We start from the raw sequence: 23,314 nt of genomic DNA, 5'->3' as shown, positions 1-23,314 counted from the left end.
ATTGCAAGCTTTGTTGAAACAGTGAGCTAGAGATTTACATGTGTAAGATTATTTTTATGACCACCATGTGTTTGATCATATGCTTAAATGAAATGAAAGATGAAAATATTACCTGCTTCATGAAGATAGTGAAATTAGATACTTCATTGAACTTTTAAATGGTATCATTTACTTTGCATATGTTAATTATGAACCAGTTAATTTTGATATTTTATTGCAGCTGATTTAGATATCAAGTGCATCTGTTGGTGATTATATCACTCTCATGGCTGATACATTTGACCTATTTCCTTTTAAAGTGGTACATGTTTTGAAGTACTACGTATTATGTTTATATGGCTTTGTATGACAATATGTACTCAATGCTGGATGTTATATTTGTTCTTTACCAAGCCATCGAGGTAGCAATTTTTCACAATAGTTTTTAACTAAACCCGTAAATTTACGAGTCACTAAACTAGTAATAATAAATTTATAAGATAAAAGTGTAGATGATCACCTCGCATTTCAAAACATCTCAATATTATTTTTTTGTTATTCAAATATCACAAATAAATGTCTAGGAACCAAGGTTATGGACTTATGGTGGTCATATTATATTAGATGGTCCCACCTTTTACTTTCTAACTTTACCAATAATTACACACACCTCAACAAAACATATTCCACAAGGCAAAATGATACGTCACACCCACCGTCACCACCGGCCGCCACCAGCCGACGACCTAACGGAAGAAGACGATAGCGACGACGACTCCACGTCATCAGATATGATGAAATGCGTATCCTGTAAAGACGAGTACGATGCTGATGACGCCGGTACTTGCAGAGAATGTTATGAGGAAGCAAGCGAGACTGAACAAGAATTAAAGCGTGAAATCGAAGAATTGAAATCCAAAGTTAATTTTCTTAAGTTTTGGGGCCCACTTGACTCCCGTCCCCACCATTCACACCGATCTACTGTTCCTTGCTTCACCGATGTCGTTTTGGTTGCTGTTGATTTGGATTCGGGTAAACCCGTTGCTAATTCGGTTCCTGTTCCGGCTAATAAGTCCCTCCTGGTTAGTAATTGTTCCCTCTAATGACTATAGATTATTATATTTTTGTTGAGGTTTATTAAATTGTGTGTGTTTATATGTATATACAGCTGTTCGATTATAGTGAGTTGCTCGAGCTCGTGTATATTTGTATGATACTTATATTCAACTATAATTGTTTACTCCTCTCTGTTATTTAACCCCTGATATCTTTCAATTTGGTTTCATATTTTTATCGTTAGCCTTATTATATGTTTAATCTAAGTTTCTTTATGAACAAACACGAGAACAGTTCTTTTTCGGTTAGCTCATGAGCTGTTCTGTTCAGTAGTGCGACTAAAGTTAAACGAACGAATGTGGACAAAGCTTTTTTGTGTTTGATTGGTTTGTTTACAGGTATAATGAGAATATCATGGATCATAGATTCATATTCATAGTATGATGTGATAAGTTAATTTTGCACATATGTCTGAAATGATGTTTTTGATAGTCTTAGACTCATAGTGGCGTGAATTATGAAACCGAAAAGAACCATTTGACAATCATTCACTACAGTTTTAAAAATGAAGGTAACATTGCATAACTGGTGGATCATACCCAAGACTAAACAATAGTTCTTATAGCTAAGCTTGAAAGGTTTTTGTTATTGTTGGTATTCATTTCTCTCTACAATGCAACTATGGATTCTTAATGAAGTCCAGCTTCTTTTAATTATATTCTATCTCTGTATGCACTATGATTCTTTCATGTTGTTTAAAAGTCTGCAACCTCCCATGGTCTTTCTTATGACTTAAGTTCTACTTGTTAGCTTCAAAAATTGTATCTCTGCCTTTTTTTTCATGAAGCATGTATCTGGTTTTTTATAGAACCACTGGATCCCTGCTTAAGGTCACTTATAAACAAGATTATGAGTCGATAAATATTCAACATAGTATGGACAACCTTGTCACAATTCAAAGTATTATGGTAGATTTATTGAATATTTACTCCGTGTATGTATGATGTTTGTAGTTCTATATTCTAATAATTGTTAATGGCTGAGTCAGTCTCTCTCAGCATAATGAGCATGTTCCAACTCATGGGTTCATGGGTCCTAGTCTCCTAGACACTTGCTCAGGTTATGCCGTTTACATTGATATCGAACTATATATTTATATATCCTAAAATCATATAGACATGATCTGCTCATTTTGCCACTTCTATTAGTTACTCCTGTTAGTGTTAGGTGACTTCTACTGAGTTTTTGCATTATTGTCATTATGTGGCCAAAGAGTCTTATCATACTTCTCATTGTGTAATCTACAGGCTAGTGATCGTTTGTGTGATAACATTTAAGTTAGTAACTCATTCTTCATATAAGAGTCTAAACAAAAGTTGTTCAAAGCTTGCCTACTTTTTGTCTCATTACAATCGAATCATTTACATATGAAAGAGACTATTTGACTTACGTTTATATATAAGGTTTAAAAAAGTGAAATAATATCTACATTCTTAAAAAGTTAAGGAGGTAGGTTAAAATGTCGAATGCCGTGAAAGTTTTCAAAGCTTATGTTCAGTGCATCCAGCTTCCTAAATCACTTAATGTAATCAATTTAATACTGGGAACTTTAATGCTTACTACATTTTCAGACTAGAGTATTTGTTATAATATTTAATGCGTCATTAAAAGATGGATGAAGAATGTTTATGTACGTTGTAGATTTTTTTTCTTACCCGCATACACAGCCCTGAAGAATAAGTAAAGTGAAATGCTTGAATCCATTTTGCAAGTGTAGGCATTTTTCTAAATGAAATGATTATCATTTATTTACAGTTACTCCGTATTATTTAATTTATGTATATGCAAGTTCTTATTTATGTCTATTTTCCTAATCAGGCAAGCCGTTCACCAGTGTTCAGAGCTATGCTTGAAACCGAAATGGAAGAAAGCCTAAGTGGCACAATCAAATTAAGTGACGTTTCATACGATGCCTTGCGTGCATTTGTCAACTTTCTCTACACAGCTGAAACATCTCTTGATGATGACTTGGCATGTGATCTTTTGATTTTAGCCGACAAATACGAAGTGAAGCATCTAAAAGCCTACTGTGAGAAATTCTTGATATCGAAACTCAACTGGGAAAGTTCACTTATGAATTACTCATTTGCTCATCAGCATAATGCAAAAACTTTGCTTGATGCTTCATTATCGTTGATTTTGGACAACATGGATAAGCTAAGTAAGCGTGAAGAGTATATAGAGCTCGTGGAGAAAGATCCAAGGCTAGTTGTGGATATTTATGAAGCTTATTTGTCTAAACAGGTTAATACTGCTGCTGCTTCAACTAGTCATGATGATAAGGTAACAAAGCGTCGAGATCTTGCTCTTTAGAAGTGTGTTTAGCAACGTTTATGTAAATGCTAGCTACTACTTTGCTGATGTGTTTGCGACTTTGCGTGCACTTGACCATTTTAAGATCAAATATAAATTTGACTTTTAAAGTCTAATTGCTCATGTTTTTTTTGAAGTTATGAACATGTGTTCTACCTACCTGCTACAAGTAGAATAGCTTCATTTGCCAACGTATATCATGTTTTGTATTTTTGTTAGTTAGAGGTGAAAATGTTTATGTAGATAACCTATGCGAAATGGTAGAAACAGTTAGAAAGGTCATGAAAATTATAGATATGGGCTTATAGTAGTCGGTAGATGATTGTTAAAGGACAATTACGCGGGATGGTCCTTGTGGTTTGAACCATACGATTGAAATGGTTCGTGTGCTTTTTTTTAACGCGAGTCAAAAGTTCTCAAAAAAAAAAAATAGATCTATTTCTATCTCTAAACCAAAAAAACGAAAATAAACGAATATAATAAAAAATTGAGAAAATTGTGCGGATAGTCCCTGTGGTTTGTACCATATTGCATGGATACACAAAGTAGTTGTTTTGAGTGTGGATAGTCCCGATGGTTTTCAAGTGGAGCAAGGGTATCCCATTTCACTAACACTGTTAATTTTTTCTGTTAAAACTGAATCATGTGCCCAGCATGTGAGGGTATTTTTGGTATATTCGTCCTTTTACACTTCCCTTTTATCTATGAAATTTTTTTTATCCTCAACCTTTTTACTTTAACCTTCGTCGTCTTCAATAATAAACCATAATTTTATTTTAATATAATCGTAACATCCAAATCATTAACTAAAACAATACAAATCACAAACAAATTTCTATGAGTTTGTGGATGGATGGTAATGAAAGCCCTAAATTCAGAATTAGAACAACCAATTAAGCTTTTAGAAATAATGAGTACTGCTACTTAGTAAACCAACAACTAAACCAAATTCACCAAATCAAAATCATCTCTCATCACTAAATTGATTTCACACTTTGGCTGCTGCTGCTGCTATCCATTTTCAAACCCATTTTCACGAACAATCGATGTTGCAATCAAACCTTCACACTACCAAACAATGGCCGGAGATGACCACCACCTGTTGTCTGCCGTTGAAGGCTCCGATCTTCAGATCTAACTCATTTCTGGGTTTATGATTTTACCAAATATGATTGTTCAAGATTTGGAGCCGGAAAACAAGAAAGAAAACTTACCTGAAAATTCCATCCTTCAGATCTAATTACGCGAGTGTTTGTGATATTGAGGTTTGAAATCGAATCGTCCCTGTGCAAAAACTTTGTACTTGACTTTTTCAACTTCAAGTTTCTGTTCGTAGCATTCGCAGGAAGAAACTTGTTTTTTCTTTTAGTTTTTGGATTTGTAATATTAATTTTTTGTACAACAGCAAGATTTTGGGTTTGTGATATTTTATCGTTCCCGATGATATTAAGTTTTAGGGTTTGAAAAGTATTAATTTGGGGAAGATGAAGATAGGGTTTTTGAATGATGTTTGGGGAACAAGATGGAGAAGATGGAGAAGAAAAATTAAAAGACGTTTTTGCCCTCATGTGCATTGCACATGACTTAATTTAACAGAAAAATTAACGGACGTTAGGCGTTTGGACTATCATTGCTCCACTTGCAAACCACAATGAGTATCCACACTCAAAACCAGTACTTTAGTTAACCGTGCAATATGGTACAAACCACAGAGAGTATCCGCGCAATTTTCTCTAAAAACTTGCACCCTTTTTAATATATCGTTGGAAATGGCTAACCAAGTATTTTTAGTTAAAAGCTTGGAAGAACAGAAATTCTCTTTATATTGCTACAAGTTTTTTCAGTTTACGAAGTTGATGGTTATTAACAGGGGCATAACAGTCGAAAGATTTATATGGACCGTAGATGGTTGTAGTCGCTAAGTCGCTCTTTTGTTTAAGAAGCAGTACATTAAAAATACGTTTGTTATCTTTATGTTTTGAGCTTATTATAAAGACAAATGTAAAAGATTTTTAACCTATTTAAAAGTTTTTAAAAATATATTGGAAGTCGATTAATATGATAAAATCTCTACATTAGCTCCGTCAGTATTATTATTTTTTTTTTTTATTGATACTGGATTATATAGAATGTATACTTTTGTTGCAAATGGCTTTTTCTATTTCTATTAAAACTTGTTATTACGGAGTATAGTATAATTATAATTAATTTTTTGCGAAAACCTTTAAAGTGAAGACAAAAATGGAATTTAGAAAGGTAAAATATCATATATCATAAAAGATATACATAGAAGGTAGCAATTAATTATTATTATATTCTTTTATAATAAGTAAATGCTCATGTTATTATTTTTGAGTTGTCTCATCTTAAGGTCTATGTTTCAGAGATTTATATTGGAAAGAAAAGAAAGAAAATAGGAAGAAATCAAAAAGAATATGGTGTTCCTGAGTTTTGGTTGAAAAGAAAGGGGAGGAAATAGATTGATTATTTTGCCTAACTTCCTTCCCAATCTTTCCTTTTAAATTGAAAGGATCTCACTCACATATCTTTCATTCTCATTCATCTCATTTTCTTTCTTTTATGTATGAACTCTGGAACAAAGCTTAAGTGATCATTTCAATTTCAAACTATCAAATAAATTGACATAATTGTACAAATAGTTGCATATTTAGATTTATTTTTGTAAGGATAATCATCGTGGTTTGCACTTCTTGCAAGAATTGTCACCCCGTGTAACAATCATTAGTTCTTTCTGTTAAGTGTCAGTCATGTACCAAGCATGTAAGGGTATTTTTGTCCTTCTAACATTTTCTACTCCCTTCACCAGTTTCATCTACGCCTTCATATTCAACATTCTCATCTTCATGTCCCACCCAAAAACATATATTCTAACATCATCAAAAATCATTCAAATTTGAAATTTTAAATCTCAACATGAAATTGGTGAAGCAAACAAGACTTTAAGAAAACAATAATTTGAGATTTAAAACACATTGGTGAAGGGTGAAAAGAAGAGAAACAAGATCATGGGCTTACAAACAAAATTTCTAGATGACTGGTGCATTGTTTGTAAAACCATCTTAACCTATTTTATTTCTTATTCAAACAAAATAAAATAATTTGAAACATCTTAACCTATTTTATTTCTTATTCAAACAAAATAAAATAATTTGAAACTCATATGACCTTTGTTTATGACCATTTGTAACCGAGCGTGATCACCACCAAAACACACCCATCACGCCCCCACCGCGCCATATTGGGGCGTGATAGACGAAAAAAACTTCAGGCGTGATGGCCTCATCACTTAAACGAGTTGCAGGTTTCAAACGGGTTTATCCAATGAAATTAAGCCACGCAAATCAACCAAATGGTTATATAGCCGTTTTTTTTTTTTTATTTTTTTTCTTTTTCTTATTTCTTCTTCTATAAATACCACACTCTTTTAACTTTCGATTACACCTCCTTCACTTCTTATTTTCATATAAAATCAAAAACCTAATACCTTCCACTTAAAATGAGTCAAACACGTGTTGTGTTAGAGGTTAAATTCGACGGTGAATTTGACCGCGAAGTGAAGACGTATTTCGGTGGTGAAGAAACAGAGTTTACTTTGGAAGTGCGCAATTTGGTGTTACCGAATGTACTTGCATTTTTAAAGGAAGAAATACATGTTGCTCACAAACGGGTATGATTTTTTAAAGACTACAACTCTCCGGCTAAAGTTCTTAAAAATGAGGAAGACTGGCATGAGCAGTCAGTAGTGACACACAATTCGAGTTTAACGATGGTGTGGAAAAAATTTAACTCGTTGCGAGCGAGAAGATATGGCCCGTTGAATATTTGGGTGGAGTTTATTAAAGATTTTTTATGAAAATGATTATTTGACAGTTTACCCCTGTTTGAGGGGTCGATTTGAATTTTTGAAAAAAGTGTGGGGGGCTTTGTTGGTGAAATGAAATTTAGTTAAAATTTAAAAAAAAATGAAAAGTCGAAAATACCCCTAGTAACTATTCATAACTTTTGTTTGTTAGATATATGTATAATATAATAATAATAATAATAATAATAATAATAATAATAATAATAATAACAATAAAATTAATAAGTTAAAAAAAATGAAAAAGAAAATAAAAATGTGGGACCAATTACCTCATCACACAACCATCACGTCATACCACTACAAACTTTATCACCTCATCACCTTTGTCAAATCAACACTATACACCACAAAAACACCCCATCACGCCCAACCCGGTAACCAATAAAAATGGTCTAAACTCTATACTCTTTTGTCCAAGTCATCACCCACTCTCTAATCGCCACCTTTCATATGCATGAACTATATGATTATAATCTCATTGTATGATATTACAATGAATTTACACACTACACAAATTTCATCATCAATTCAATTCAATTCAATATTTATTACACATTTATTAGGGTATTTTTTTCCATTTCTTGCATTAAGAGCAGTATCCATCAACTTTTTGCCATCATCTTCTCAACTCTTACAAATTTAAGTATCTTGTTCTCAGCTTAAATTTAGAATCGAAAGCTTCATGAATTCTATTCAAATTAATCGAATTCACTACGATGAAGAAGACGACCTCGGGCAACTTTTCCGAGAGATTGTTGCTTTTAGTTGGGACGAACAGTCAGAAGATGAGATTTCAGAAATATTCCATCTTGAAACCGAAAGTGAACCAGTTTACGATGTTCCTGCCAATCAGGTTTACGGATTTCCAGCAAATATTGTTTATGGTTTTCCAGCTTCTTGCTTTAATCAAGATGGTGTAAATGATACTGTTATGGGATATCCGGTTTATCCATATGCCAGACTTGGCACAAATGAAGAGCAATTTGGTCGCCGTTTAGCCCCCACTGAAGTTATTGAAGATTATTATCAGGTTCCTGTAGCTAGAGATCATGTTAATGGTGAACAAACATCCTCGCAGCCAGAAATGTTACATCGGAACCCTAGTCAACATTTTTCCTTAATTAATTATGCCAAAGTGAAAACAATCATGTGTCTCACTAAAGTTCTTGCAGTTTGGATGATTGGTAAAACTCTAGCCATGATGTTTTATTTTTAATTTTTATATTAATCATCTTATGATTCAATTTATATATATTTTATCTTATATATGTAACCCTATTTTTGAAAAAAAAAAAAAAAAAAAAAGGTAAAAAACTTTAGAATATAGGTTTGGATTCTGTTGGAATCATTATTCTGAAGTCAATTAATTTGACTTCTTGGTCAATTTGGTCTCGTTGGACATTCTACATTGCTATTCTTTAGATATTTCAAAGGCTTTATTTCATCTTAAATCAGTACAGTTATTAATTAGCATGCCCCTTTCTTATAATGCAAAAACTCCATTAGAATTTATGTAGATTCTTCATCAAAACCATAAGACTGAATGCATTATTCTAGTTGGAAAGACGGACAAACTAAAGGCTCTTGCAAGGTTTTCCCAATGAAATGAGAATGGGGAAGTTTTTCATTCAGTGAAATGTATTAATTATATAAATAGCAAAGTGTTGCTCATGTTACAATTATCGTGTTAACGATAACTACACTACGATAATTTTCATTTAGCTCCCACAATTGATTCGTGAGCTCAGATGATTTGTTAAGATAACAAAATCGTCAAGCATTGACTTATTCTAACGAGATCAAAAGGGATCGCGAAGCAACTAGCCGGTATGATGTAGGTTGGGGTTTTAAAACATTGAGTCTCTATTGGACTAGGCGATAAGTGTTAAGAGCAGACTAAGCTTAAAAAGGAAATGAGGATTAGGATGCTTATCTTTTTTCCTACACCTAATTTGACTATCAGGAGGCTAGAAGCTGCAAAGGTGATTCTAGATGAAATGCTTTGGTGATCGATTCGTCAAAAGATGGTTATATTAACCCGATGGAGTTCTATTAAGCCCATTTCTCTGAATTAAGAGGATAAGACGATGTCATAGCCTCAGAGAACACTTTAAATGCTTGTTACTTACACTACTCCGCTTAACTTAAAGCTCCTACTTGACTAAATCTATGTTGCATAAGTGTTATTAAATGAAGCTCCGAAGTATCAGTTTAAGGCATAAGGGAGCGTGGTGTGGAGCGTGTGCACATACAAGTATTGCTCCTTTGCCTGTTGCACGATAGAGTCTTAACTTAAGCTCCTACTTGAGTAGATTAATTGGTGTTAAATGTAGTATTAAACTAAGGCTCTAAAGTAGGTTTAAAACACGAGGGAGCGCAAAGTGGAGCTTGTGCACGTATAATTATTGTTTTTTTTTTTTTTTTTTTTTTTGCTTGTTTCGCGCCAGAGCTTTGCTTGATTAGTTTTGCTTTTGCTTGCTATCATTCTAGCTTTCTATATACGTATACATCTATTACTCTAGATTGTCCTACCTCTCATATATAGTTAAAGGCCTTCAAGTTTTGTCTCTCCCATTGAAGTGTAAGTAGTTTCTTATTTTAGGTTTTCCTATATTTCGTTCATTTTCGCTATTCAATCTGAAAAGTTTGGGAAAGGCAAATATGTGGAAAATCAAAATGGGACGGAGGAGTAACTTTTTTTTCTTGAGATAAATGTACACACTATCTGGTTTTATTTGTTTAAATTGAAAACTATCTTTCTTCTTATTCATAAATTATAAATATATGTGAATTTACTTAGGCTAACCTTATGTTATTCCACAGTATTTACTTCCATGCTCAATGGACCTGATCAAGAAAGTGGAATAATCCAAATGGGCATGGGTTCTTCAATTTTACTTGAACCAAACCGATTCTACATCGACAGCATAACAGTAAGAAATCTACATTTTTTATTTTATTTTTTTGCTTATCAAATCTATTATCAACATTAAAGTTCTTAATGGTTTTACAGGTGAAGCAAGTTTCCAAGAACGGTGCTGGACCGATACTTTATGGGTTTAAAACTCAACCATCTCTTAATGTTATATGTAATTGGTCAGTGGAACAGTATGCATTTCTTCAAGCACATACACATAAGACAAGTTCTTGTGGTTTTAGCTATTTATTTTTTTTATATCAAACAGAAAGATAATATATTTTTTTTCCCCTTATGCTGCAGGAGTGGAGATATTTCTTTAATGTGGGATCGAAGATTAATGTTTCTTACAGCATCCCTAACTCGTCGAAGTTGGTTTTTATGATCGCTAAAGGTTACTTAATTTGTTTCACTTTCGTAATTTGACCCGGCCATTAGTTTCCAGGAATACATGTTCTATATGGAATTGCATTTATTCGTCGTTTGTCATTCGTTAATGAAAAATGCATCATATTATGAGGACATGTATGATATGAAAAGTATAATTTTCAGCAAACAAGTTTAAGTGATTTACATTAAATGATGTAAGTTAACTAAGATGAAAGCTTTGAAGTGCTTGTAGGCTTGTAACTTAGCTGACGATGAAATCTGCAAATTTGCAGCGCGAACTGGTTATAATTATGGCGAAAGTCAATATGATCAATCAAGTCCTAATGCCACCTTGTACTGGTCCATCATTCAAGGTATTAATGAAGCTTAAACATTGATTTTCTTATCTATGTTGAATTTTTTGTGCTTATCTCTTATTATGTTCAAATAGGAAACGGCCTGATCCAGCAGGATATTCCAAGATCGGGGAAATATTTGATTGCTTTTGAGAACTTAAACACCGAAGTGGAAGAGGTAAACAAGAATTTGTACTTGTTGGGTTCCTTTTTAGTATTTAAGTGAAAGCAGTTAATTACCTGTTGCATCTGATTCATAGTTTAATGAGTGGGCTAACATAGGTTTAACTGTTTAAGTCACACTCTAAAATGGTTCAAAATGAATAAATTAGTTAAAAAGGGAAACAGATCAGCTTATATGTATTAAAAAGCTTACAGCCTTGGCCCTCTTAAATCTTCCTATTTTGACATCTAAATTTGTGACTATAATAACATAGTTTTGTAATCATACTTAATTTAGCAGTACTATTTATCATACATGGACAGCAAAATGTCTACCTACCAACATAACCCGACCCACTTCAACCAGTGCTATATTCTTTACCCGTTTACCCAACCAAAACGCCTGTTTTCTAGCTTGCTATGTTATCTTTACTCATTCATAATTCAGCCTTTTTTAACATCAACTTGAAAATAAAATTATTATCTTTTTCCTATGTATTAAACAAAAAATTAGTTCAGGAACAATGTACAAATGCATGATCAAGAAACTACAAACAATATGATTTCAGCTTCCCTAATGATGTCAAATTATTAGTTAATGGGATGTTCACTTACTTTATTTAGTCTATCATTCATAACTAAAAGATTGCCATTAATTAATACTGCATACCGAGTATATTTTTAGATGTCTGTTTTTCGCTTGGTAGGTTTTCATAATTTTCAATTTCCATTTTATCAGACAAACTTAGTTTCAAGTCTCCGTTATATACTTACAATGACAATTAAGATGATTCATAGTTCATAATCATTAGTGTTTAGCGTATATGGCTTTCTTGTTGAGCTTAAATTATACTATATCCAAACATTATTTTAAGCTTCTGTTATAAATTCACAGGTGCAGTTTAACATCAGCGCCAAGCCCTTACTTTACAATACAAGTGAAGCTTCTTACATGTGCAGATTGGGTCAGAGTAACTGCATATTTCCTCTGTTTTTATTGGAAAGACGTTTTGCTGTTTTAACAACTCCGCTGAAACAGGCAAGTAAATTGTGTCCTCCTTCAACCCTATAATAGAGGAATGCTGTGTGTTTGATCAATATTTGTTCTAAAACGATATATTATATTTATCACCTATAAATTCTGATATTTTTATTAGGGATCAGACTATGGTCAATGGTACATGGCATTGACATATGGACCTCGATGGACAGCCTTTTTCGGCGTCAATGGTAAGCAGTTCATCTTCTTAATTTCAACAAGAATGAAAATGATTATTACATAGTTTAACTCTTTTACGTTTTATTTGATTTCTTTTGAAGTAGTTGTGAGTTTTGGCAAAATGTTGGTGGGAATCGATTTGTGGAAGAAATATCGACGTATGGCTGAGCAAGATGAGCACCTCGACTAAAAAGCTTAATATGCAATTAATCTTGTATTAACTTTTGGTATCTAATATTATCGAAGACGTGTCATATTATAATCTCAAGTAACCATGCAGACTAATTTCGAAAGTCATATAACTTAAGACTAGTTATCATCGATTCGAGGCAGGTCACCTCTCTTTTGTATGTCTAAGTTTGTAAACCACCAGGAACAATATTTGATGTTTTGGTGGAAAAACACTATGGTTTCACTGGTGACAATTTGGACCAATTTAGTCAAGAAGGTTGAATTCTTCTATATTTCATGCTTAACAAGTTAATATAGTAAACATAAAAAAAAAAGGATTCTTTTAGAAAGTAAAATAATTAATTGGACAAATATATCAAAAAGTATATTTTTAACAAGTTGGTTATCAAATCGAATTTTTATTAGTTAACAATAACATATGTTTCCTGGTTAACTACTTAGACAAACTTTTAATAATCCAATTCAGAATACAATTATTAAAAAGAAACGTATTTGAATTAACTTGAGTTTTCAACTAAATTGTGTGTCAGTACAATTCACTTTCCAACCTGTTTATTTATTCAACATTTTACAGCAGCAAATAAGAAAAATACAGAGCATATGTTGGATAAAAAAATCATTTTTTATATTATTATTTTGGACAGCAGTTAGTTCGGATCACCCGGGAGACTTAACCACAATGCGTTCATTTCCCGCAGTTGCTATACCCGCCCCCAACTGTGTGTCTAGAGGAAACTCACATCAATCCCATATATGGCATGGATTTTACTAGAGTTTTATCATCTATCTCTGTGGTACAGGGATAATTTTTGAATGAAAACAATACGGCAAGGCCACATGCAATGGTGCTTGATTTTAACAATACTTTTACCCGCCACATCAGTGCCACATCAGCACAAACACTTTAACATTCTTTTCACATTCCTTTCACTAAACCCTCACTATCATAAACTCACCACCACACTTTACCCATTTTTTTATTATTATTTAAAACTTAAAATATAAATATAAATAACATTTAAAAACTAAAAAAAATAAAAATAAATGCGGATTAGAGAAAAAAATAATAAAAAAGCCGATTACATTAATTAATAAAAATACGCTTACATTAAAATAAAAATTAAACTATGAGTACATAAAAAAAACGAAGACATAAAAAAGATACGATTAAATAAACTAAATACCGATTAATCGGTATAATAACCATCCTCACTACGATCAGTAACGTGAGGAAGATCGTCCCAAATATGTTTCGTATACAACACGACATTTGTCGAGTTGATTATTGCGGTTCCGAGTAGCTACGCCCATTTATCGTTATCCTCGAGCCACTCGAACACCTTCGTTTCTTCATTCCAATACGCAAAATGCGAAGCCTCGTCGCAATCAGCGGTTCGCCTTAAATGATCGAACAAATCGCTAACGTAAAGGCCGGTAACCGCCACGTCCAACGTATCCACCGTGCCACCGTCGTAACGGTCCATGTCATCGGAAAATAATCCGCCGCCGTGAACCTCGAACGTAACCGTGTTTGTGATAACCATTTTTGTGTAAAAATTGAGAGTGAAAAATGTATGTGTGAGATAATTTGAGAGTGAAATTGTATTATTTTGGCTAAGTAATGGTGTATATATATATATATATATATATATATATATATATATATATATATATATATATATATATATATATATATATATATATATGAAATGGGTTGAGAAAAAGAAAAAAAAAAGCAACGGATCAAATTTAAAAATTCAAAAATTGAAGTCGGCCTCACAATTCATCCGTTAGAAGCGTTGCAGCAGCCACTGGCGGAGCCAGTGGCGGATTGCTGGTGATGATGATGAAGCGGTGGCGATGGTTAACGGGGTGGGTGGCGGACCACTGCGAGTGGCCTAAATATTAAGATAACAAGCATTTTCAAATAATCATTCTTTCTATTGTAGCCAACAATATTATGTGAACTTTTCAATTTTCACTTATATACGTAATACTCAAGGTTTCACATGTTTAATCCACCTTGTTCACATACAGGAAACAAAACCAACATTAATTAAAACCCAATATCATAAAATCAATATTAATAGCATAAGGAACAAATACAAACATTCAACAACAGTTGTATATTCTTGTTTGTTCAAACCATAAAAACAATTTTACTAAAATCCCACAACCTAAATAAAACCAAATTCATATAACCAACTTTCCATTTCCCAATCTCCATCACTCAGATCGATTAGCGTACCTTTCCACATTCTTGTCAAGGTTCAAACCAACCATCGCTTCACCCAACCCACAACTCACTTCAGCAAGCATCTTTGGGTCAGTGTAATGAGTGACCGCTTGCACAATAGCACGTGCCCTACGCGCTGGATCACCACTCTTGAACACACCGGACCCAACAAACACACCATCGCATCCCAACTGCATCATCAGAGCTGCATCAGCTGGTGTTGCAACACCGCCTGCTGCAAATTGCACAACCGGAAGCCTACCTAGTTGTTTTGTCTGCATCACCAAATCATATGGTGCTGCAATGTTTTTTGCAAATGTGAACACTTCATCATCGTCCAAATTTGCCAGGACCCTTATGTCGCCCATCACAGACCTCACATGTCTCACCGCCTCAATAATGTTACCTGTAAATTTAAAAAAAAAAAACAAAAGAAAAAAAATACATCACTGTGCATCAGATAAAACGAGACAAATGAGCAATGGTACAGGGTGCAGAGTAATTTGGATGAAATATTCGAAACGCCTCTCATAATAGTATTTAAAAACATAAAGAAACAAAATTTACACTATTAGCAGCAAAATTATAGACCAGATATAATGATATCACAAACTTTACTTTCTTCCATAAATAAATGATGAAAGGTTACAAAAATCTTGTACTAGCCCACCAAATCTCATCAGTAAAAGCCATAGCAAAATTAGTGTCATACTTTAATTTAGACTTATCTAAACAAGTTCTGAATTTTTCAACAAAAATATCAAAGCCAAACCACTATCACCAGTCACTTATCACTCACTTACTACAGGTCTACAGTTAATCATCATCAATGATCAGATTTGGTTATTTAATATATAATATTTTCTTTCAATCCATTAATTAATTTAAATACTAATTCCAACAGAGAGGCCATTTACACCATGTCCTACCCATTCAAAAGAGTACCTCACTGGTAAAAAAAAATAAATAGATAAACTTTCATTACAGAAAACACTTTGTTAGAATAAGCTTTTGCTATCATAGAAATTGTTAAAATAAACTTAAACTTTTGCTATTATAGAAAATAAAGTTTTTCTCAACCACACCCAAATAAAAACAAAAATAATAATAATAAAATTATTTATTGTTGTAACAGTATAATTTAATACCCTTATTGCGAAAATTACAACCCAATCACAAAATCAGTCAATCAAATCAAATCATCCCAAAATTAATATTAAAAAAATCTGTAATTTTATAAAATAAATAAAAAACACATACCAGTTCCAGCCTCCCCTTTAGTCCTAATCATAGCAGCACCTTCACGAATCCTTCTCAAAGCTTCACCCAAATTCCTACACCCACAAACAAACGGGATCCTATAATTATGTTTATTAATATGATTAACGTCATCTGCCAACGTCAGCACTTCACTTTCATCCACATAATCAACACCAATCGCTTCAAGTATCTGCGCTTCAACAAAATGACCAATTCTCGCTTTCGCCATCACCGGAATCGTAACCGCCTGTTTAATTTCCTTAATCAATTGCGGGTCACTCATTCGCGCAACGCCACCTTGTGCACGGATATCCGCTGGCACACGTTCTAACGCCATCACCGCACATGCACCTGCTTCTTCTGCAATTCGTGCTTGTTCGGCGTTAACGACGTCCATGATGACGCCACCGCGGAGCATTTGAGCGAGACCTACTTTGACGGAGTAAGTAGATGTTTTGCTTTCCGTTAACGCGCCGTTACCGTACACTGCGACGACTCCGGTACCGTCCATGGTTGGGTTGGGTTGGGGTTGGGGTTTTGTGAGGGGGAAATGAAGCGGTGAGTTTTGGGTTTTGAAATGGTTGGATATATTGGGAGTGGTGAACAAAGATATGAACAGATTGGGCCATTAAGAAGGGTTTTAGTTTGTCTAATTTAGGTCCTTTTAGTTTTCGAACATTGACAAAAATATCAGCCGAATGCATGGGTTTAAATCGGATCGATTTTTATTTTTTCGATTAGGTTTATTCGGTTATAAAATCTTCGGTGAAATACCGAAAATGATCAGAAAGAATTTAATTTCAAAATTGAATTCAAATTCAGTTCCGGTTAAAACATAAAACCCTAAAATAATAATTTAACTAAAATAATTATAACAAATCGATTTAAAATTCGACTTTTGATTTTAAAGTCGATTTTTTTGTCTATATATATTAATAATGTAATATATTGTTTGTTGAATTCTATTTTGAATTCGATTTTCGGTTAAACCTAAGTCAAAAAAGTAACATTGAAAACCGAACTCAAATCGGTTTAATTTTTTAGTTTTCATTCGATACGATTTTAAGGTTAAAAAACTAAATATTGAACACCTCAACCAGAATGTATCTAACTGTGAATTTTAATATAATATACTTATTTGATTATAAATTAAATTATTAATATTTTATTGTAATAAAGCTCAATAAAAGTTTTTCACAAAAATACGTAATAATATTTAACGAATTTGAAAATCAGCAAGTACAATCAATATACAAAGGAGGTCCAAACATAACTAAAACAAAAGCTAAAAAAACTAAAAAACTTAATCAGATAAACCCCCCCCCCCCCCCCCCCCCCCCCACCCCTCTTCTCGCCTATTGATATATAGATAATATGGTTAAATAGCACCGGCCTTCCAGCTGAGTGGTATCGAGCCTTAATAAGGCGGGCCCGAGATTAGTTGTCAAGCAACTCGGGTTCGATTCCGAGGAGGGAGAGGTTTTCTTCAGGATTCTCGCGATTATTTGCTAAACAACACGGGACCCACGGTTAGTTGCCAAGCAACCGGGGTTCGATCCTTGGAGTTTCCTACCTAGCGCGTGTGGGTGCAAATGAGAGCATTTGATGTCTCTCGGGTCGTTAAAAAAAAAAGATAATAGGGTTAAATGTGTTTTTTCGTTTTTTTGGTTAAGTATATTTTGAAAATTTTGAATGTTGGCAAAAGGTGTGGATCGTCAAAGACACTTAAACCTTGCGAATCTTTTAAAACCCTTTTCATACTCTCCTTTTTAAGAGTCGGATGATGTAATATACATTCACCAAATACCACTCATGTGGTAGAAACGGATATCATTCTACTTTGTCAATTGTTGTAAATATATGCCAAGAGTAAGACTCAAACCTCCGCTTAACTGACAAAGGCTTTCACATAGCAGCTTCAAATTCTAAGATAACGGATAACGGGTACCACTAAAGTAAGTAGCTCATTGGGATGTTTTAAATGTTTGGTGGTATGTGTTGCGTTGATTTTTTTAAGACAAACACTAATAAAATCTGGGGACTTTTGAAGTAATAAACGATACTTGAGGGTGTAATGAGAAACTTAGCATGGTAACCTGACAACTTAATTAAGAATACGTGGCCCCAAAGAATTCCAATAGCAGGCATACCTTTACAATTAAGGTGTTAACAGTTATAAAAAATTAGTAAAATTATTACAAGTTATTTAAATAAAATAATTTAATGACATGTTTTAGATATTAAGTGAATGTAAATGCTAAACTCATTTATTTTAATGACCCGTTTGACTAAAAAGTTTGTCGTTGTTTTTACAAATATATAGAGACATGTATTTTCGCATACATATGTAACATAATTAATTTAGTAAAAAGATTTCATATTTAAATATTATTAATATAATAATTATAATTATAATTATTATATTAAAAGTAAATCATAGAGTTATAATCCCTTCAATTCAATAATTTGCTTAAAATCCAACGGACCAATCAGAGTGCGACATGTAACGCAACAATCACATGTGATTGAAAAAAAAATTACAAAATTTTTTGAAATTTTTTTTTTTTGAAAAAAAAAAATTTTTGAAAAAAAAATTTTACAAATTTTTTTCCCGAAATTTTTTTTTTGAATTTTTTTTTAAATTTTTAATGTCAAAATCCAATCACATGTGATTGTCAAACCCAATCACATGTGATTGTAAAACACAATCACATGTGATTCTGCATGTCAAATCCAATCACATGTGATTGAAAAAAAAATTAATTTTTTTTTCAAAAAAAATCAACAAGAAACAGACTTTAATTCTGTGATTTGATTAAGTTTATTAGCGTTTCGTGATCATATCTTTAAAATTTCAGACTTTAATTCAGTGATTTGATCAAGTTTTGATCAAAAACTTGGTGTTTGAAGGTTTAGCACAAATTTATTGAAATTCGTCATTTTACTAAATAAATTTTTTTTTTCAATCACATATGATTGGATTTAATATGCAGAATCACATGTGATTGAGTTTTACAATCACATGTGATTGGCATGAAGAATCACATGTGATTTACTGCATGTCAAATTCAATCATATGTGATTGAAAAAAAAAATTGAAAAAAAAATTTCGAAAAAAAAAATTTTGAAAAAAAAAATATATTTTTTATTTGATTATCGCGCCACGTGTCGCACTCTGATTGGTCCCTTGAATCTCAACATAAAAGTTGGTTTCATTTGAATATTTCTCGTAAATCATAATAATAATATTCGCTAAAAGTTGATTTTTATATTTATATTTTTAATAATAATAATTATTATTAGTAATAATAAATGTCTTTTTCAGAAAATTAAAATTACAATTTAGGAGAGATTAATATTTTCTTTTATAAAAAATTTCGTATTATTTTTTTAATTAAATTAATATATAATTATGACATCATCATTATGAAAAGTAAAGGATAATTAGCTTAATGTGATAACATCATCATTTTAGAGCTTTATATGACTATATAGATAGATAGATAAATAAAAGTTGTGATATTTTGGTTTATATGATATATGATACGGTATCTATATTTTATATTTATATTATACGGAGTATTCTTATTTGACTTGATTACCCACGTTAAGTTAATCAACAGCAACAATAACAAAATCCAATACCACATAAGTGGTGTGTAGGGGAGGTGAGATGTAGACAATCTTTCCCCTATCCGAGAATAAAGAAAAGTCATTTCTCCACTCAGAGTGAAACACTCTCAAAAGTAGAGAAAGTCATCCCTTTCTCTATTCGACGGATAAAGAGATTGCTTCCGAGTGGACCTCCGGCCAATAAGTAGAAATTTTTTTTTTTAAACAAAATTAAAAAATTTCTCCACGTTAAGTTAATCGTCACGATATTTTATGATGATGTTGATACTCTTATGAACAGTTACGAATTTATAAGCCATTAATACTACACCTTATGGAACAGTTATGAATTTATGAACCATGATGTAGCTAGAGAAATGAATGTACGTGTTGAGCGTAGACGGGATCCAGTGACGGGTGATTACTATGATAAGATAAATGGGATGATGTTTAAGGATGGTTTCATGTATAAAACTGTATCCCTGAAATCGATAATCACTCGAGATTTACAGCCTCCTAGTTTTGATGAGGTTGAAAAGTTCCAAAGAAAATTACCTAATAATGAAAATGCAAGTTTGTCAAGACTACTGTTTGAAAACAACAGCAGATTGAGATAACTAGGAAGATGTCATAGGCTCATTTGGGTCAAATATTTGAGATTGAAAAGAAAAAGAAAAAAAAAAAGTCAAAATTGTTGACATCAGCGGTGATGTCATACTGTTACTGTTCACTCGTGATGGCTGATATATTTGTTGTAAATTAGATAAAGGGCAACTTTTTAAAAAAGTAACAAAACATTAATTCCCCCGTCTCAAATTTATTGTCATGTTTTGATTTTAAAAGTTTTCAGCTTTAACTTTATATTATTTTATATGTGTTAGATTGAAGCTCATGTGGTAGTGGTCTGCCTCTCTTAGCGAGAAGTCAGAAGTTCGACTCCCGTGAAGTGCAGCATTGCACACAAGATTGTCCCTTAACTCCAAATTCCACCCAATGGTGTCTTCTGCACATCGCATTGCGGGGACAGTGGGGGAGGGGGTTTTACCACCCATGCCTTCGGATTTGATCGGGTTTCCTCCTGGACAGCAGTTGAGGCGGGTTATGCAACTGCGAAAAATGAATGCGTGAGTGGTTTAACATTTATATAAATTTCAATGAATGATATATAATACAAACAAAAATATTTAAAGTTAAAGTTATAATAAAAAGACCCCAAAAGTCAAAATTATGGAGTAAAATATTTTAATAAAGGGGATATAGCTTTTTACTTTCTCCAAAAAGAAAACATGATTTTAGATGTGAAGAAAAAAGAATTATGATCTAAAAAAAAATCAATAAAAGTAATGATATCGCATCTTGCATGCGCATACTATACTCGTGCGGGCAAATGCAGGCGTGCATATGCGCATACTTTATATGCGGTATGCGGCATGCGGTGGTGTATTGAATACCTTTATTCCCGGTGGCTCGGTTACTTGGTCATCAAGTTGATATCTTTTCCATAAATACATCCGAGATTCGGGGGAGTTTGTTATGGAAGAGATTTCCATTATCTTGGATGGTTCTCGAATTAGGGTTGGCCTATATATACTAACCCTAATTATCATTCCAAGGATTATCACACTTTACGTAGGCTTACAATACGTAATCATTATCATCGTTCATCAAAAGTTAACAGGTTAGTCACTCTCGACGGTTTCCTACAGCCTTATTTGGGCCTTCGATCGACGACCGTCATCGAAGGTGGACTTAATCACCTAGCCACCCCGCCGACATCATCATGTCGGCCAGGGTTATTCACGGTAGCCGGACCGGAGAGCTAAGTTCTAAGATCCTTAAACCCCTTTAAAACGTATTGAATATGCATATTGACTTCTTGGAAAATATACGCACGATCAAGTGGTGCTTTCATTGAGAGCTGAACTAATTCAAGACGTGTTTAATGGTTTTTTCTTTTAAAGTTTTGAATTATAAAGCTCATTGATGTGCGTAGAGGTGTATACGAAATAGTTATATTTTTATTGCGAAATACTATTAAATACGATACAATTTTACACAAGTTATTTATTTATTTATAGAGTGGAAATACCTAAACCTTGCTACAACACTTATAGGCAGTGTACCTAATCGTACAGTAGTGTAGTTTTTAGTAAGTCCGGTTCGTCCACAGGGAACTAGCCAAGTTTAACGCTATATTTTTAAAAACTATATTTGTAAAAATATAAAAATATATATAAGTAGTATTATTATTATAAAAGGGGGTTTTTACCGTTTAATGACCGGTTTGTCGATTTTAAAACTTTAGTCGCATTTAAAACCTAATGTAAAATATTAAAAATAAAAATAACTTAATTTAAAGCGTAAAGTAAATGACAATAATTAAAGTGCGATAAATTAAAGTGCGATAAATAAAATGACGGTAAATAAAATTGCGATAATTAAAAAGTACGATAAATAAAAGTGAAATTAAATAAAATCACAGTAAATAAAAGTGAGATAAAATATGAAATAAAGAAATTATGCTTATTTAAACTTCCGTAATCATGATGTTTGACGTGTTGATTTTAGTTTATTACCATGGGTTAATTGTCTTTTGTCCTTGATTATTCGATATGTCCATCTGGTTTTTGTCCATAACAGTCCATCAGTCATAAATATAAAGTGCGAGTGTCCTCGTCAAATTATCCTTATATCCGAAGTCAAATATTCCAACTAATTGGGGACTTAAACTATAATTACACCAATTTTCCTTGTATGTAATTCACCCCTGTTTTAATAAGTCCATTGACTATTAATCCATTCCCGTGTCCGGTTAAATGAACGATTATTAGTACTTATAAATATCCCGCCCATCGTGTCCGATCGAGTGTATATGGTTATTTATAGGTACGTCCAATTGTAAATCTTTATATTAAATTAACGAACTATCATTCAATTAAACAAATATAAAGCCCATTAATAGCCCATAGTCTAATTTTCACAAGTGTCGTTCTTTTGTCCAAACCCCAATTATGGTACAAAGCCCAATTATCCCGTCTTAATATTTAGCCCAACATCACGATTACTTCGGCTTAAATAAGCATAATAATAACTTAGCTACGAGACATTAATTTAAAAAGGTTGAACATAACTTACAATGATTAATAATAGCGTAGCATTACACGGACAGAATTTCGACTTACACACTTACAACATTCGCTAACATACCCTTATTATTATTAATCTTAAATTAAAATTAAAATTATAAATTATATATATATATATATATATATATATATATATATATATATATATATATATATATATATCGTAAGAGTGAGAGATAGATTAGAAAAAGGTGTATGAAATTAGGCCAAAACACGCGAAATTTATAGGACCTGACCCAACTTTTGGGGCCATGCGATCGCATGGGTTTTGTTCTTCCAGGCCATGCGATCGCATGGCCAGCTGGATCCAGCCCAAGTGCTTTTGTTCACTAGCTTGCCGACGTTTATAATATATAATATAATATATATATAATTTTAAGAATTAATTATATATTATATTATATTCATGTGCATAGTTGACTTGTAATTTTTAGTCCTTTGCGTCGCGCGTTAAGAGTTGACTCTGGTCCCGGTTCCGGATTTTCGAACGTCCTTTCGTACAATTTAATATCTTGTACTTTGCGTTTTGCGGCTCGTACTCTTGCAACTTTTAG

General features: G+C 32.8%; 2 protein-coding genes across 2 annotated transcripts; one reads left to right on the top strand and one right to left on the bottom strand.

Moving 5' to 3' along the window:
- The first annotated feature begins 599 nt into the window (after window positions 1–599).
- Window positions 600–3,524, top strand: LOC139882262 (BTB/POZ domain-containing protein At4g08455). The gene is made up of 2 exons (XM_071866624.1): window positions 600–1,061; window positions 2,914–3,524. The coding sequence occupies exons 1-2, from the start codon at window positions 678–680 to the stop codon at window positions 3,406–3,408; spliced, it is 879 nt and encodes a 292-aa protein (XP_071722725.1). The 5' UTR covers window positions 600–677; the 3' UTR covers window positions 3,409–3,524.
- Window positions 3,525–14,575: 11,051 nt separating this feature from the next.
- LOC139882251 (probable pyridoxal 5'-phosphate synthase subunit PDX1) lies at window positions 14,576–16,519 on the bottom strand. The gene is made up of 2 exons (XM_071866613.1): window positions 16,003–16,519; window positions 14,576–15,148 (listed from the first exon to the last, which is right to left on the bottom strand). Exons 1-2 carry the CDS (start codon window positions 16,511–16,513, stop codon window positions 14,733–14,735), a joined length of 927 nt encoding a protein of 308 aa, XP_071722714.1. The 5' UTR covers window positions 16,514–16,519; the 3' UTR covers window positions 14,576–14,732.
- Between the last annotated feature and the right edge of the window lie 6,795 nt (window positions 16,520–23,314).

Source organism: Rutidosis leptorrhynchoides, chromosome 1, assembly GCF_046630445.1.
Source record: "Rutidosis leptorrhynchoides isolate AG116_Rl617_1_P2 chromosome 1, CSIRO_AGI_Rlap_v1, whole genome shotgun sequence".
Classification (NCBI taxonomy): Eukaryota; Viridiplantae; Streptophyta; class Magnoliopsida; order Asterales; family Asteraceae; genus Rutidosis; species Rutidosis leptorrhynchoides.
Note: the sequence above shows the minus strand (reverse complement) of the source record. Positions and strands in the feature narration are given on the sequence as shown.